Below are 16110 nucleotides of genomic sequence, written 5' to 3'. Positions count from 1 at the left end.
AAATAAACGTGTCTGGTAGTATATAGTATATTGAGAAACTATCCCACCTTCTTGAACACAATTTCTAATGTTTTAACAAGAAATTTCAGTGTATTTTATAGCACAGTTTAAGTAACACAGAATTATGAAGTTAATTCAAAAATATCTAAAGTTTGACAACTTTTCATATTGCACAGTGTGCCATACGTTTGTGTTTAGTCCTTTTTATTCTGGTACCCATAAATCTCATCAAATGCAATAACATTTTCACAAAATGGTAGATTAAAACTCAGTGAAAAGCTATAATACCATCTTCTCCTCAGTTTGGACAAGTGGATAGCAGCTCTAGGTAAAACTCAGCTATATTTATATGAATTACATTGACTATAAGGACTGTAGTGTAGATAAGATGCTGACTACTTATCACCTTTCAATTGATTCCGCATGAAAGTAAAAATCTAAGTTATCTCTTCAAGTCAGGATTTATTTTCTTCAAGCTGCTTTTTTGTTGTTATTTAATGGATATTTTTAGTTTTCTGTCCTGAATTACTTGTGATTAATCTCATGTAACGCTGTGTTAATGTTCTATATCTAATTTATAAACTGTTGAAGACGAATATCAAAGTGTTATTCCTTCAATAAGTTCAAACTGTAACATGAGTGGCGCTAAGTTTAGACCAGCCAACATGTTCAGCGTATTTTGAGGCACTGGCCACTGCCTTGCAGGGGCTTTTGAAGGAGAAAGAGGAGTTACGTAGTGGCAGCGTTGGCCAGCTCATCTATTTCTGATCGAGCCTAAAACTGGGGGCATGGTCGCTGCCGTCGTCCTTGCTGCTGCTCAGATTGAGTGATGAGGAAGGACGAGGTTATGGCAGAGAGGAAGAGGGGAGTTGCAGCATGAGTCTGTGCCATTCATCAAGACACATCCAACACAATGGGAGGGGGGAGCACATGAACACGGGCACCAATAAACACCCTGATCCTCTATCTTTCACTGCCATACAAACTCATTTATCTTTACAGCATCTTGTGAGCTATCATCACAGAGAAGAGCAGATTAGTGATCCTTTTCGGGAGCTGAGCAGCATCATTTTGTTCAGAGAGCTGAAGTTTTGCTCGTCCTCCAATTTGTTTAAGGACTCAGCGATGGTCAAACTAGGCCAAGAAAGGGTGGAGAGTCGCTATGTGATCCGATTCTTTTGAATGGCTCTTTATCGTGATTGACAGGACTCAAGTCTCAGTTTGTGAAAGCCTTTTCTTGCTTACTATGCTCTCTGCACACACTGCATTAGCCCTTATCACTCTACTTAATTACAAAATGCATTGATTTAATCGCCAAATAAAAGAAACAGCAGAAAGGGCTCGCTGTTTGTTTTCGTCATGGCGGCCCGCTGCGTGACCTGGCTGCTGCACCGACGCAGGCTTCATGTAGGGCAGAGAGGATGAGGACGTCATGGTGGCTCCCTTCTTCTTGCTTCTTTCTCTTTGGTTAATCTTCACAGTTAAGTGTTGCTTACTATTAGTGCATTACCCTAATTGTAATGTGCATATATATTGTATATTTAATGATAGTGAAGAGGAATTTTGTTTCTACAAAAACAACTCAAGTCCACTTTTTCCTCTGCTGTTTGCTACATGTTTCATTTATGTTGTTACAATCAGCACTAAGATGTTAATACACATAATAATTGTAAAAAACAAACAAACAAAAAACTATAAAGTATGTGACATTTATATTTTTGAAATTTAATACTTTATTAGAATTTATACATATATATTTTTTCTGTAATAACATACTACAGTTATTTACTTAATACAGATTATTTAACTTTTTTGTGAATTTTACCCACAATTAAAATAAAAGTACATTAAGATAAAGTGGCTTAGAAAAATGTATAATTTGAACAGTTCTTTGAAGTGAATGGGTCTGAAGATTTGGTTCCCTTCAAAGAGCCATAAGTCCATAACTAGTGGGAAAGAGTTTTTCTGGAGGATGGAAAGAGGAGATGCATTTGGACATCTATGTGTCGATGACATAGTTTTTTCTGTCTGAAGGACAGAGATGAGAATGATGTTAGGAGAACTTAATGTTATTATGGCAATAAGAATGAGGGCAGAAATAAGTGCAAAAAGAGACCAATACAAGAAACAGGAGCAAAGAACCAAACAGTGATTGTGGTTTGAGGAAAACTGAGAATTTCCTAACATGAATGAAGGATGGGAGTAGAAAACGAGGGGGGGAGCATACTATTAAAAGAATGACAAAGCAGGGGAAGAGAGAGAATGAAAGGATGGATGAATTCATGGATTATAAATGGCTTGTCCTGAATGTGTCAGCAGTGTTTCCTCTCCGTACTCCAACAGAGGAACCTGCTAAATCAATCGGAAGCTTTCTGCTCACACAGTGGACGCCCCGAGTCATGATCACTGTAATTTCCTCTCATGCTGGTACTATATTCGTAGCTTTGGGCAAATCTCGTCTCTTTCCTCTCACATTTTCTTCGCTGCCTTAATTCTGCTGTTGCTGTGTAGAAAACGTAAATCGGCTGGTGCTAATTTTACCGGAAGGGAATCTGTGTAGGCTGGAAGAAGCACTTAGGAAAACAAATGTGTGATTTTAACATGTAGATTTAAAATTGCAGAATAAACATAATATACATATATATTTTAGCAAGAAAACAACATCCCCTGCTAAGCACTAACTATCAAATTAAATTAGACTTTCTATGATTCATGCTATAATACCTTAATGACTAAGCCTGGTGATTCCTAGTGGGATACAAAACTTACAAAATGTAAGAACAGTTTTCTTCTTCACATTGAGAGACTTTTCAAAGTTTGACGTTGAAGCAAAGTGTTATAAGTGTTATGTGAACCAATAGGAGGCAGCCACATTGCTCTGCAAGAAACTAATGAGATCAGTGAATAGATGAAAGTTACTTTTAATGCTCTAAATCAGGGATGTCCTGCAACTCTTTGATGTGTCCCTGGTCCAATACGCCTGAATCAAATACTGAAATATCTCCTCAGTAGGCAGCAAGTTCTCCAGAGTCCAGCTGAGGACCTAATTATTTGATTCAGGTATGTTGAAGCAGATACATATCTAAAAGTCACCACTTCTTGAGGACTGGGGTTTGACATTTGTGCTCTAGACAAGGAATCATAAACCCAAAATTCAAAGTCAAATTAAATCTAGTTTTGAATAAATTGAATAAAAAGTTTGCAACAAATAATGAGCAAATCCTTTCTATCAAATTTCCTCACAGCTTACAAGGAAAATAAATGCTGACAGAAAGGCAAAATGAGAACTCAAATTATTTTATATTCTTAAACTTGATCATCTGTACAGGCGCTAATACCCTCAGCAGTAAAGTGCCTTTTTTTAACTACTTTCACTGTAAGGTTTTAAAAATGAAGCCAGCAGAAGGACATACTTCATGTAAGATGTATTTAAAACTGAACTGAAACTGTATTTTCTACCACATCAGTCGTTGTTTCAGGCTGCAAGAGATTGAAAAAGAGCAAGACTTAAAACAGATAACAGGAAGGTTGAATATTTTGCAACACAGTTGCTCCACTTGGTCTTTTGAGCCAGGATTCCTCACTTTTCATGAAGACTTTTCCCCTCTCATCCAAAATGAATCTTCATTTCTAATCATAGTTGGAAGCAACAAGCCTATAAGCTGTGTTCAGAACAATCACACTAATAGGACTTCAGAGAAAGTCTTAGAAAGATGACATCTGAGGACTGGTGTTTTCTTCATGTTTAAGACGGATTGCCTCAACCCTCCATCAAACCAACTCTTTCATTGTTCAAAATGGACACGTTGCCGTCTTTTGAAACAGTGTCCAGTGTCCTTGAGATGTAACTGCACCGCTGATTAGTTTGTGTTGCTGTGGTGGTGCATCTGTTTTTGCAGCAAATGTTTGGTTTCCTCCACATTAGAGATCTGAATAATCCTGTTCAAACCTCACCACTGATCTTGCGTTTGTGTGTTTTATCACTGGAACGAACCAATCTCTGTTTTAGAGTGTTGGGTTTACACTAACTAACTAACTGGACGTGTTGTTAAAAAAAAGGTAGATGAATGCAATTATTTTTAATTTATGTCACCATCTGCAATTCTTTAAAGTAACATACAATAGATAATTTAAGGCTGTTTTTGAGGGGTTGGCACAGCTAGTAGCGTAATCGTTAATCAGCAATTAGAGCAAAAACAGCAGCTGCAGACTTGCTGATATGCCTACAAACCCGCATACCTACTGAGAGAGAAATTGAATAGACTGAAATTAGCATTGGGATATCAAATCCTTGGAAAAACTGAACATTAAAAATCTTCTATGAATTTCCTAATATGTGCCATGGACAAATGTTTATTTGCTTAAGCATTCCCATGTTTTGGAAGGTTTTATGTTAATTTATATAAAAATATATATCAGTATGTCATATTAATATTACGGTCGTCAGCGCCTGGGAAATATTTAGGACAACAATTGCACTATACCATTCAAAAAGTGGTGTGTTGTGCAGGGAGTGACTCACAAACATAACAGAAAACTGACGCAAATTAACGAGTCACAGAGTTTATGCTCATCTTCCTCTCTGACATCCATGACAGATTCTCCCATCAGACTCTGTCTATTAACAGCTCCAGACTCAATTTTGTGAAAAGCTGCATATAAAAGTCATTTTCATGACAAACCAACCCATGGAAAATATTTGTTATTCTGAGCACACATCATTTCACCCGATCATGTTCATTTGTTATAAACTTTATATTAGATAATATGAGAAAAATAAAAATCATTAGTTATAAATTTGAATTCAGGCTTGCTTTCTACCCTTATGTACAATACATTGTTGCAGCAGTGACTTTGGCAGAAGTGAAAGAATTAGAGATGGTTTTCTCCCGACACACCTGAATGAATTCTCTGCATGTTAGGAGTCGGTTCAGCTGTTGTGCAGCCACAGCAGGTTTAATAACAGACACTTAGTCACGCCAAAACTCCTCCGCCCCTCTCGATTCTGTCTCGCATTAGCTGAGATATCTCACTTATAAAGATCACCATATAATGGGTTATAACATAATGGGCTCAACGGAGAGGGAAAATAAAGCTCTGCAGCAGCATTTCTTATCATAAGCTGAGGTTCCCAACCTCACAATCCTGTGTGTTACCATCCCCACTGTACTAAATATTAGGAAAATTTTATTCCACTGTGTTAGAAAAGAAGGGAATTTCAGAAGGAATAAAGAAAGAATCATACATTCAAACTGTGGACCTTTAGGGCTTCATGAGGAAACCCGGTTTCACTCTTTCCTCCTCATTCTGAGCACTAAAGAACGAGTGCTAAGAATGGAGCACACATACAACCCTCAAGTCACTAAATGTGTGCTCCAATTTTAGTTCAGTACTAGTGCAATTTTTTTCTTGAGTAATGTTAGTTCTTCTAAACAAGAATAAAAAATAGAAGAAGAAATGTCTGACATACAGAGGACATACCACTAAAGTAGCAACTTTAACTGGTTTTCTCCATTTTGGACAGACATTGGTCACATGTAACAACTACAGTATGTTGTAGAAGGTTTACACAAAGTGCCAGGAAAATGTAAACACCTCAGGTCAGCCCCGAAACCCTTCTGACCTTCACTTACTCTTTTGATTGTTGGACAAATCTGTAATTACCGAAAACATCATCACTTGTTATGCAACCACTGAAGTCCTGGGATGTTCTAGCTTCTTGAACTGTAACCAGAGAGATAACCTGTCGCTTGTTTGGATGTTCCCAAATTACATGCAACTCAGACCATTCCTTCAGGGAAGGTCATTCGGTACCAAATGGGTTAAGTTTTTAACATAGACACTTGTTTCCGATCAAATGTCTACGTTGACATAGACGTGATCTATGTCATTTTTAGGACTATTAGGCTGTTGAAGGCCAAATTACAAGTACAAGTACCTCCAGTGTATAATTATGAGAAGAAAAAATGACATTATGATATGCATTGAAATAAATAATATATGGTTGATACAAACATTCAAATTGTCTGACAAAAAAGAGAAAAAAAAAATCACATTCATCTCATGAACCTCAACTACGTTGCTCTAAAATGACATTTGAATTGATGTCTGTACGATGCTCTGTAATCTTTTTGTACACATTAATCACACTAAATAAATGCATCATTGAACAGGGAGATTGTACTCCCTGTTCAATGTTCAGACAGTTTCTAATGAGTGAGCATTGATCAAAGAAACCTCTGACATGTGTCTTTATGGGGGCTAACATTCAGGGAGAGGTCACTGTATTTTATATTATCATCAGCAGCATCCTCAACATGAGATCATATTCAGCAGCACGCTGGCAGGAAGGAGGTACATTACCTTGACCACCAAAACAAGCACTCAGGATACTGTGTGGATACCAAGGAATGTAGCCAACTAGCATCATGATAGCTTAGATCTAAAATATGTTGATGGAAATGCTGTTTTGCTACTATAGTGGGGCTCAAAGTGCATTTACAGGGATTTATGCTCAAGAATATGCAAGAAAAGTTAGGCTTCAGGTCTGACTTGTTTCTATCTATAACATTTTGGGCAATGTGCAGAATTACCTTTGTTCCACACTGCAAAGGGCAAACAAAAGAGATCAAGAGATTTAAAACCAAAAACATTAAACAGAGAACATAATTTTAACAGTAATGTAAAAACTTTGTCCCACTTTTCAGTAAGAAAAAAAAATTTAAAATACAAACCTTCCACCGGAGATAATCTTTGCTAAAAATGCATTTGGAGATGTTAATAGATGCAGAAGCAAGAAGGAATTTTTAGAGGAATTTTTGGCTACATTCCTGCCTTATCCGACTGAGTCTTGGTGGCAAAATCCTACCTTTAAAATTCGGTCGAATTCTGGCATCGTACCCCGAGACTTTCCCCATAAGTTTGTCCAGAAACTCTGACGGTGGCATCGGGGAGGCAGCTTTCCTCGCCGCAGCTTCTTTTGATGCTGCTAAACTGGAAAACAAAGATTAATTTGATTAGAGACCAAACGTAACACAGTAGGAGATGTCAGGAGAAAAATATATTAAGAAAAATGTATTTAATTTAAATTTAATTGAGCGTGAGGTTATTAACAACCAAAGTATGCAGACTGAGAGCTAAGTTTTCATATCCATTGTCCCAAATGAACAATTTAGATTAAGTTATCATAAAGTCTGCACCTGGCATTTTAGAAACTCGCTGTACCTGCTTCACTGGTGCAGCAACTAGGAAATTTTAACTTTTTAACACTTAACTTTAGATGGCACATTGAAGAACAATTTTTTTTTTTAAAAAAAGGGGACAAAAAAGTAATTTAGACCCTATTATGTGTTGTTGCATTTCCATTTGCTCTTTTGATTGCAGACAAAATAAGCCTAAAATTTAATTCATTAAAATATATCCATTAAATCATAAACCTACATGCTTAATTCCAGTGCCTGGAGAAATCAATTTTGTGTATGTGAAGAGCATGCAAACTCCAGAATCGCGCCCGATGTGGGACTTGTACCTTCACGATGTCACCTATCAAGTCCAAGGCTCCCTTCCTGCCTCATTTGGACTTACTAGTGTCTCCAGGAACTCTATGACCTCGCTTGGGAGATTACTCCTCCACCATCAGTTCTAGCAAAAACCTTTGGGATATTCATTTCCTTTTCAGCCACATAACAGAATATAGTGAGGAGATTTTCTGTTTGAGAATTGCTCCCTGCTGAGCACAACAACCTGTGCAATAATTGCAACCTGGGACATTACGTTGGTCATCTATCTGAAAAAGAAAATCATGCAAACAGAATCCAAACTTCTTACACTTCTCTATGACTACTATGAATTCAAACTTAAGCTCTTGAATATTAATATTTTGCCACAGGTTCTCTTTAACAAGAGCATAAAAATATATTGGATTTCACCTGATTTGGGGATCTGTGAGACTGGAGCGGTTTCGTTTTGACTGAGGATATTTATGATAGTGGCTGAAAACAAATGTTTAAGCTTTTAAAACTTGTTTTAATAACTGACAACTAAGTTAAAGTAACAGTTACAAACTTTTATTTAGCAAAGAAGAATAGATATATTAAAGTATCCTAACACAAGGAATAATAGTTAGTGTTGCATTTGTCATGCATACTTTGAAGAATTATACTTGTATTAGTGTCAAAGCATAGTGGTATTGTGTTTTGCTCTAAAGTCACTTTAAAACATTACTTTTCTAAAATTAAGATCTTTGCTTTATATTTTGACAATTATAATTGTTGTTGATTCTTCCACCATTCCAATTTACTTGCTCATTTGTGAATGAGATTTTGGACACATTTCTTGATCAAATCGAGAAAATATATTGGATTTCTAACTTTTTTAACATAAGATGTGACAGTAATCCATTTAATACACTTCTGAAATGTACATTTTTTTCTATAAGCTATGAATTACCTTGCCATAATAAAACTTTAGCAAAGCCAGAACAAAGCCAGAAAACAGACTTTGAAACCAAAACAATCTATGAATTTAATACTGAATATGTAACAAGAAGAATTGTAATGTTGTTTCTCTCCTCTATGCAAAGAAAGCCTTGCAAGTAAAAAGCCAGAAGCAGGCTTTCTTATAAGTTTATTTTTAACTAAATGAATTGAATACATCTAAGACAACAAAATGCACCCATGACACTAACTGCTGCCCTGCAGAATTTGTCCATTAAGTGCACAAAAAGGAACCACAGAATAATTTGAATTTTGGAATTAAACTCATTCTTTACCTGAATAACTTTGATTTCCATTACTCATAACAGTGTTTGTTAGATCTCCTTTATTTGTCACATTGCTGGGATTTAGTTGTAATTGAGTGAATTAAAAGAAGCTAAAATTAACTTTTTCCTTTCAGTGAGTAAATACTAATACAATTTCAAACCAAAACCCATTATTGGCTCTCAAATAGTGAACTCAAACATGCGTGTTTGGTTCTGCCCACATGAAGGGAACACTTTTCTGTGAATAATACAGAACATCCATAGAAACACTGCTGGACAGATGTTCAGAACCGGACACCAAATAAAATGAAAACAGTATAAACATTTCAAAAAATTTACACTAACACTCAGTTGAAGTGCAGTTTGAGTTTCTTCTTGCTCTTGCTAAACTGACAGAATTAACACGCACTACTACAATATGGACTATTAATAACTTTCTGTACTGACCCACTTTCTGTGAAGACAGCCTAACACAGAGGTGTTCAAAGTGCAGCCCGCGGACCATTTGTGACCCTCTGAAGGATTTTCTGCAGCCTGTGACTGCAATTCAAGAATGGTACAGTCTTAGCCCACTAGCACAGATGAACTGGTTCATGTTTTCTTAATACTAAAGGTTATCAAGCATTTGTGAAGAAAGAATTGCCCATATCCTGTTCTAAGTGAAAGCCGACTAAATGAAATTTGTTGAAAATTATTTGCCTTTCAGGCTCCATAATGTCACAGTTTATAGCAAGAAGGTTCTGGGTTCAAATCCCAGCCTGTGTTTCTGCACATGCATGGTTGTAACCATGCATTTGGATTTCTGCGGGTACTTCAGTTTCCTCCCACAGTCCAAACACACAACTCTTAGATTAATTGGTCTTTCAAAAGACTTCTTTCATTTCATTGAGCATATTTTTCTTAATATGTTGCATAAACTGACCTGAATGATCCGTTACCATCATGGATAACTTTCTTTTTGGGATAAAAAGCTTTTATTTGTCTTATATTTGTATCATTGTTGGCTTTGATTTTACCATATTTTGACAAGAAAAAGATCAGACATGCTTACTATTAAGCCTATTAAACTATAAGGCACATCTTCTTATGCATATGGTACTAAATATGACTTTATATGAGTTTATTGTTTATTGTTGGAATTTATCAATGTGTAATTTGTCTGTGTAACATGGTGTTGGTAACATATGACATATTTGTCTTAAGAAAACAAAAATACATAAAAAGAACTGTCCTCACTGCATTTTAGCAGCTGCAAGACCAGAACACAAATTAATCAACAAATTCTCAAATGTATAATGAAATAAATGTAAGGTACAATGGGATCTTGTCCTCTTTTGAATATCTCTGACCTTAACACTCTGAGGATGAGATCAGCTCTCCAGACTTTATCTTAACCAGGCGATGAAGTGGAAAAACATGATCTTAATCTCTCACTTCTCTTTGTTTGAGTTTTTTGATTTACTGGTTCTTGAAAAGTTCCCAAAGTGAACTAAATCATCATTAAGCCAACATCGAACAACAGTTATTCCTCTAATGTTCTACAAACAGCACAAGAAACTATAATGCCTTCAGCAACCCAGAGTGCAGCTGAAGTTAAATGTAAAAATGGTGATTATGCAGGCATTACTTGTAACTCCTGATGAGTGCGAGGGAGGAGAGCACAGCCGCCGCATTAATCTCCCATAAATTAAAATGACACTTGATACAGTCGATTGCGCTTAAATTTTCACCTTCTAAATGTAAAACTGCAAAGCGTGACTTTCAATATGGTAAATCGTGTCGTACGGCATGATAAATGGCTCCATTAGCAATTCATAAACATGCAATGCAGTCAGTGCTGTCGCTTTATCTGGAAGGTGCTGATCAGTATCAAAGTCTGCCGGGAGAAAATGGGGAATGGAGGGGCATGATTGGAAAACAAAATAAAATGGACAAATCCCTCATTAGTCTTAGCACTGAAGGGCATCTGTGTGTACAAACAGAGCAAGTAACCACACTATTACAAGTACACAAAAACCTTTATGATGTGCATACATAGGTTTTATAGATTTGTATGCACATGCACTTATGCACACACACACCCGATCTGACATTGCAACCAGCTTGCCCTTATCAGTGAAAACGTCAGGAAATAAATATTGGATATTAATGAGGAGAGAGAGGGGAAAGAGTGTGCACGAAGAAGAGGAGCAAGTAAATTCAGCTCTGCTGTTCAAATAGTTTCAGGTCAACCGGAAGGGTTGCCAACTTAAGAATCCTCTGAGGCTCAAGTCAAATGGCAAAAAGTGGAATCCCCTCTTTTAGTCCAGCCAAGTTGAGGAGTACAAGTGTGTCTGTGTTTTGTTCATGAATAATGAAGTGATGGTTAGATCAATCAGAGCTCTGGTTTAAAAATGAAGGTGTTGCACCAGTCCATTGTGGTTAATAAATGGACCTTTTTAATCTTATTTTTGTTTGCACATGACCTTCGTTGAAATAAAAAGTAGTCAAATGTCTCCTGATTCAATTGGCCAGTGTAATTCAGCCCAGGCTGCAAGTATCAATAAGAAAAAGTGACTAATCTGTTGTCTTTATAAATGTAGTATTCTGTCTGTACACAAGCATTCATAGGATAAAACTATACACTAATATCTTTGAGCTGAGAAAAGACGCCAAACACAAGTCTCACACCCGAAACCTCACAGATTTGCTCATGAAGAAACAATGATTTTGTCATCAGAGCAATAACATTACAAGATGAAACTGGAAAAAAAAAACAGGTCTACAAAAGAAACATCTAAAGGTCAAAAAGTCCCTTTGCTCCTTTTCATCACACCCAGGTGTAATCATGTTGTTTCATCTTGCTGTATCCAGAGGTTTGCTGCATGGAGCTCCATATCATCATCATAAATGTCTAGGACTGAAACTGCAAAATGCTTTAAGAGAAAACTAACAAGTACTTAGATACATATTTCTGCTTAGAGGATTAAAGCCAGTTAGAAGTTAAAGTCTGCCTTTGATTTGCTCTTGCCTTGATGTTTTTTGGAAGTGTGAGAAGAAAAAAATATTGGTGAACTTGCAATAGGAGAAATGATCAATATTAGACTGACTTGTGCAATATTTGTATATAAACCCAAAAAATATATCTCATCCAGCTGAAATTTAGTCGGAATCAAACGATGTCTCACCAGCTGTCCACAGCTGAAGGATCATGCTGAGCTCTTTCTGTGAGCCTCTGCTGTTCAACAATAGCAGTGATGCTGATGATGCTGTTATAACCATAAATCACAATGCAGATAATTACATCAGATGCTTGCTGACTGATGATGTTGATGATAAAACTGAAAGGTTTAAGTGAGCTTCACTTCACAAATGCACTCCTGACTTTATGATGGATGTTGCAGTGATTGCTGTAAATTTTTAGCCATATCAACAATGTTTTTTTTTTCTTTTTGTCTCTACATTAATTAGTTCTTGAATTTAGAATTATTAATGACTATTATTAAGGTCTTAATAATAGTATTAGGCTCAGTATTAGCAGAGGCTCAGTATTAGCAGAGCTAATACTGAGCCTCAGTGTTTGTCCTAACCATGTTAAATATTGATGGAGGTGCACATTATGAGATCCAGATAGTGTTGAACATTTTTGGCCTGTAAACCTCTTCAGTTTTGACCTTTAGCTGCATACCTCCATCTTGACAAGCCAGCAGCTTTTTAAATGCCAGCGTGCAGCTCCAACATGTGTCTCTCATCACAGTTTCATGAAAGACAAACAAGGAGATATCTGAGGGCTAACATTTCAGGAAATATGACAAAAATCAGCATGAAGATTTTGCAAGATCACAGGCTGGTTACGCTGTAGGCACATCAGTCACGGCAGCGAGAAGACGCATTAGATATTCAGATGAGGGAAATCAGCGGGTGGATAGAGTAACCAAAAACTACACACACGTAAGAGCAGCTTCAGTATATTTTTACTGAAGTAGATCAAAACAACTCACTATATTTAGAAATGTCATCTGACAAAAAAAAAATATATATATATATGCAATTCTGGTCTTTCAAAGGCTGATAGAAAAAGTTGCATAAATAATATGTTTACAAACAAATAAATTGAGGCACCAGAAAAAACTAGAAAAAACAGAGTGACAACATATTAACTTAAACATGATTCAGTTGGATTCAGTGTGAAAGAATCTATCAAGTGTTTTTACTCATAACCCAGTTATTCAACAGAAGAGTAAAACAACAAATATGTTGTAAATATTTTTAAGCGTAGTCATGGGGGACTTTTGGATGTTGGATTGGGGGTGTTACTCCAGTGTGTCATCTGCTGACGTCCCTTCTGGCTGTCCTGGTTGTCCTAACAGAAGGTCATGAATCTACACGCAAACACTGTGCTGTATGTTATGAAAACACCCTCCAAATATCACCAAAAATGTCTCATCAATTTATATTTTGCATGAAATTAAACTGATGAGACTTTCTATTTGAAGTTATCAACTAATGAGGTACTTTCAAAAAAGCTCTGCAAATTTTTCAGATCGATGTAACAGTCAACATGAACAACAGCTAAATTGTTGAGAGTTGGACTCTAATTCCTATTCCAGCAGGCGAATGGTCATAAACACCCATTTTAAACTGGTTTTGGAATGAAGCAATAAGGCTCACATAAAGGTTCTGGAATAAGATGCATTAAAAGCCTTGAAAGCAGAAAAGAACGTGGTTAAAATGCAATCATGACTCTGTTTCAACAGATGTCCAGGGAATTTACCTGAATTAGCCTCTTTATACAATTTTTGGTATTCTTATAAAATAAAGAACACCAACAAGATAAAACAATGAGAGATCGGTTCAAACTAGATTCTAGGAAAAACATTTAATAATATTCACATTTATGGTTCATAACTCAAACATTTTAAGCAAAGAAGAATTACATTTTCAGTTTTGCAGAACCAAAATGTGCAGACATCCAGATGTTTGTAATTCTAAATGTGTGTGAAACATGAAGCAGTACTAATCCACTTTGTGAACCAAATTACACCTATTGAAATTAATTGTAGTATAATTATAATAATCAAACAATTAGATTCAGCTGAGATTAAATCACACACACTTCTCTGAGCGATTATTCGGTTATCTTGTTGGAATCACTGAGGTCAAATTGTTGATTAATGACAGTTAGTGGAGATGGGTAGTAATTATTTGCAGGCATAAATATTTCATAAGAGTCCTGGTTTAGACGGCCTTGAAAAAATGATCAATGATCATCAACGATCAGATAAAACTGTGCTAGTCAGTGTTGATCATATAGAAGACATCAGACTCATAATGCACCAGATTCTATTTTAACACACAACAAATTAGGTGGATCAGAGATTATCTTGCACCAGCGTGACAAATCCAAGTTTAATCCTCTTTAGGATGATCACAAAAGTGATAGAATCGAGCTCTTCCAGAAAACTAATTTCTGTTGTTCAGCGCTGAGCTCGGCGAGGCACAGACGACACAATGAAGCATAAGCTCCGTGTGAAATGGCTCTCAAATTAGCATCGAACAAACACTCTGTTGGTGCAATGACAGCCCAATCTGATTAGTCACAGATCGGGATTACAGCTGCGTGTCCTCGACACAAAGGGAATGTCCACAGGACGTGAAGCGTGGGACAACACTTCAGGCTGAATAGTGCTGACACTGTGAGCATGACGGAGTGAGGGGGTGGAGGGGGGTTCAGCCTTTCTTTCAGCAGAGCATGACTGGTTTCAAGTTCATTCAGATTTTAGTTGCAAAGAATTGAGTGCTGAGGGGAAAAGTTCCTACAAGATTGTAAACAACAGAAGATGGGGAAGGTAAAGGATCTGTAACAATAGAACTGAGATGAATCAGTTTGGAGTCTTAGTTTTGTTTTGCCATGTTTCGCTTCTTTTTCCAACAAAATGCCTCCAGTGCTATGAGGTTACTGTGATCCAAAATAAATTGTGAGATATGTTTGGGAGCTCCATCCCAGCAAGCTGGCTTCTTTTCATTTCAGGATTCCTTACAAAAGGTTTGATGTTAGGTTTCTGTTGCAGCCCTAGAGAACGATGCAAGAATTTAACTCACACCAATACCTGTGGCAGCAACAAAGAGTAAAAAGTACTGCGAGCTTGACAAAAGTACAAAATTAACTGCTCAGTCTGAGATTATTTAAATTAACCTCATATAAACAAAAGCACAACACATATTCTGCACTTTCTTTAGCAGAGATGAACCCAAAATGGTTCTCAAATGAAAATTGTTTTAAAAACAATTTAAAAACAACCTTGCTGCTTTCAGGATTTATGAGAAAGCAGGCGGTGGGTGCTGCTGATCGACAGCATCAATGACCTCAGACAAGCAGATGTTGCTGCCCATTAATCCGTGGAAGTAATTTAAAAAGCAATTCCCATTGACTCTAACTCCATCGTGCAATAGAGGAGATTTGGGCCGTTTTCACACCTGATAGTCCGGAAGACCCGGTTCAATTGGCGACTAAAATTGAAACATTTGTTATATACGACACAAAACCCTCTGAAGAAAACATGAGTGCAATTTAATTCTTCTTAAATTGGTAACATAAATAATAAAATATGGTTTTAGTTAAATGTCCAGTTTTAATCTAAACGAGAGACAAAACTTTTTTTTTTCTTTCAAGCCTTATTAAATGCAGCATTTATCTCTGGCGATAAACATGAGTAACCTGATTATGGATGCATCCGGCTCCTGACAAGAAAGGTTTTACTGGAACAAGCTGAGTATTTGGAGAGGAAAATCGTGATTATGAAATGCTTGTTGTGCTGTTTCATTCCCACCATATTAATTTCTCCTTTCTCTGCTACTCAACAGACTTGATGTCCACTGGGTCACAGAGCCAAACATCTGCCAGGTGTCTTCCATTTGCATAATTACTTGGCTTAACCGATCCAATTGGTGCCTTTTAAAAGCCTGCCTGCTTCGCTTTTGCTGTAAGCACCATGCAAACATCAGTTTGCTGAATATTCCTCCCACCTCTCTGACTGACTGCACTGCAGGTAAATGAGAGGAAAGGAAACGAAAGCTCCTAACTGTGGATGTTTAACTCACCAGGGGCACAAAACTACAGGAACCTGTGAGTCGTTGATGATTTGGGGTTGCTGACGTGTTTGGCTTTAATTTCTCACCTGAACACACAACCATCTTCACTTTATGAAAAAATCTTCTGTAAACAACTGAGTCTGTGCTGCAGATAACATTTGTCAACTAATACAATCACATGTTCTTTTAACATTTAAGAGAACAGTGAAACTATTGAGGTGTTTATAATACCTTAATATTCCACCAACTCTCTACAGGACATTGCGTAAATACATTTT

At 36.7% G+C, this 16110-nt stretch overlaps 1 protein-coding gene across 4 annotated transcripts in view; it reads right to left on the bottom strand.

Moving 5' to 3' along the window:
• LOC129360466 (glycine receptor subunit alphaZ1) overlaps nt 1-16110 on the bottom strand; it is a 107286-nt gene that overhangs the window by 75099 nt on the left and 16077 nt on the right. For all 4 annotated transcript variants that reach the window (XM_055030712.1, XM_055030713.1, XM_055030714.1 and 1 more), the window contains exon 2: nt 6869-6993. In XM_055030712.1, the coding sequence (XP_054886687.1) occupies nt 6869-6993 (125 nt within the window). The remainder of the gene's footprint in view (nt 1-6868; nt 6994-16110) is intronic.

This window comes from Poeciliopsis prolifica, unplaced genomic scaffold (genome assembly GCF_027474105.1).
Source record: "Poeciliopsis prolifica strain line A6 unplaced genomic scaffold, Auburn_PproV2 SCAFFOLD006, whole genome shotgun sequence".
In the NCBI taxonomy this organism is placed as follows: domain Eukaryota; kingdom Metazoa; phylum Chordata; class Actinopteri; order Cyprinodontiformes; family Poeciliidae; genus Poeciliopsis; species Poeciliopsis prolifica.
The sequence above is the reverse complement of the archived record's forward strand: the minus strand, read 5'-3'. Positions and strand labels throughout refer to the sequence as shown.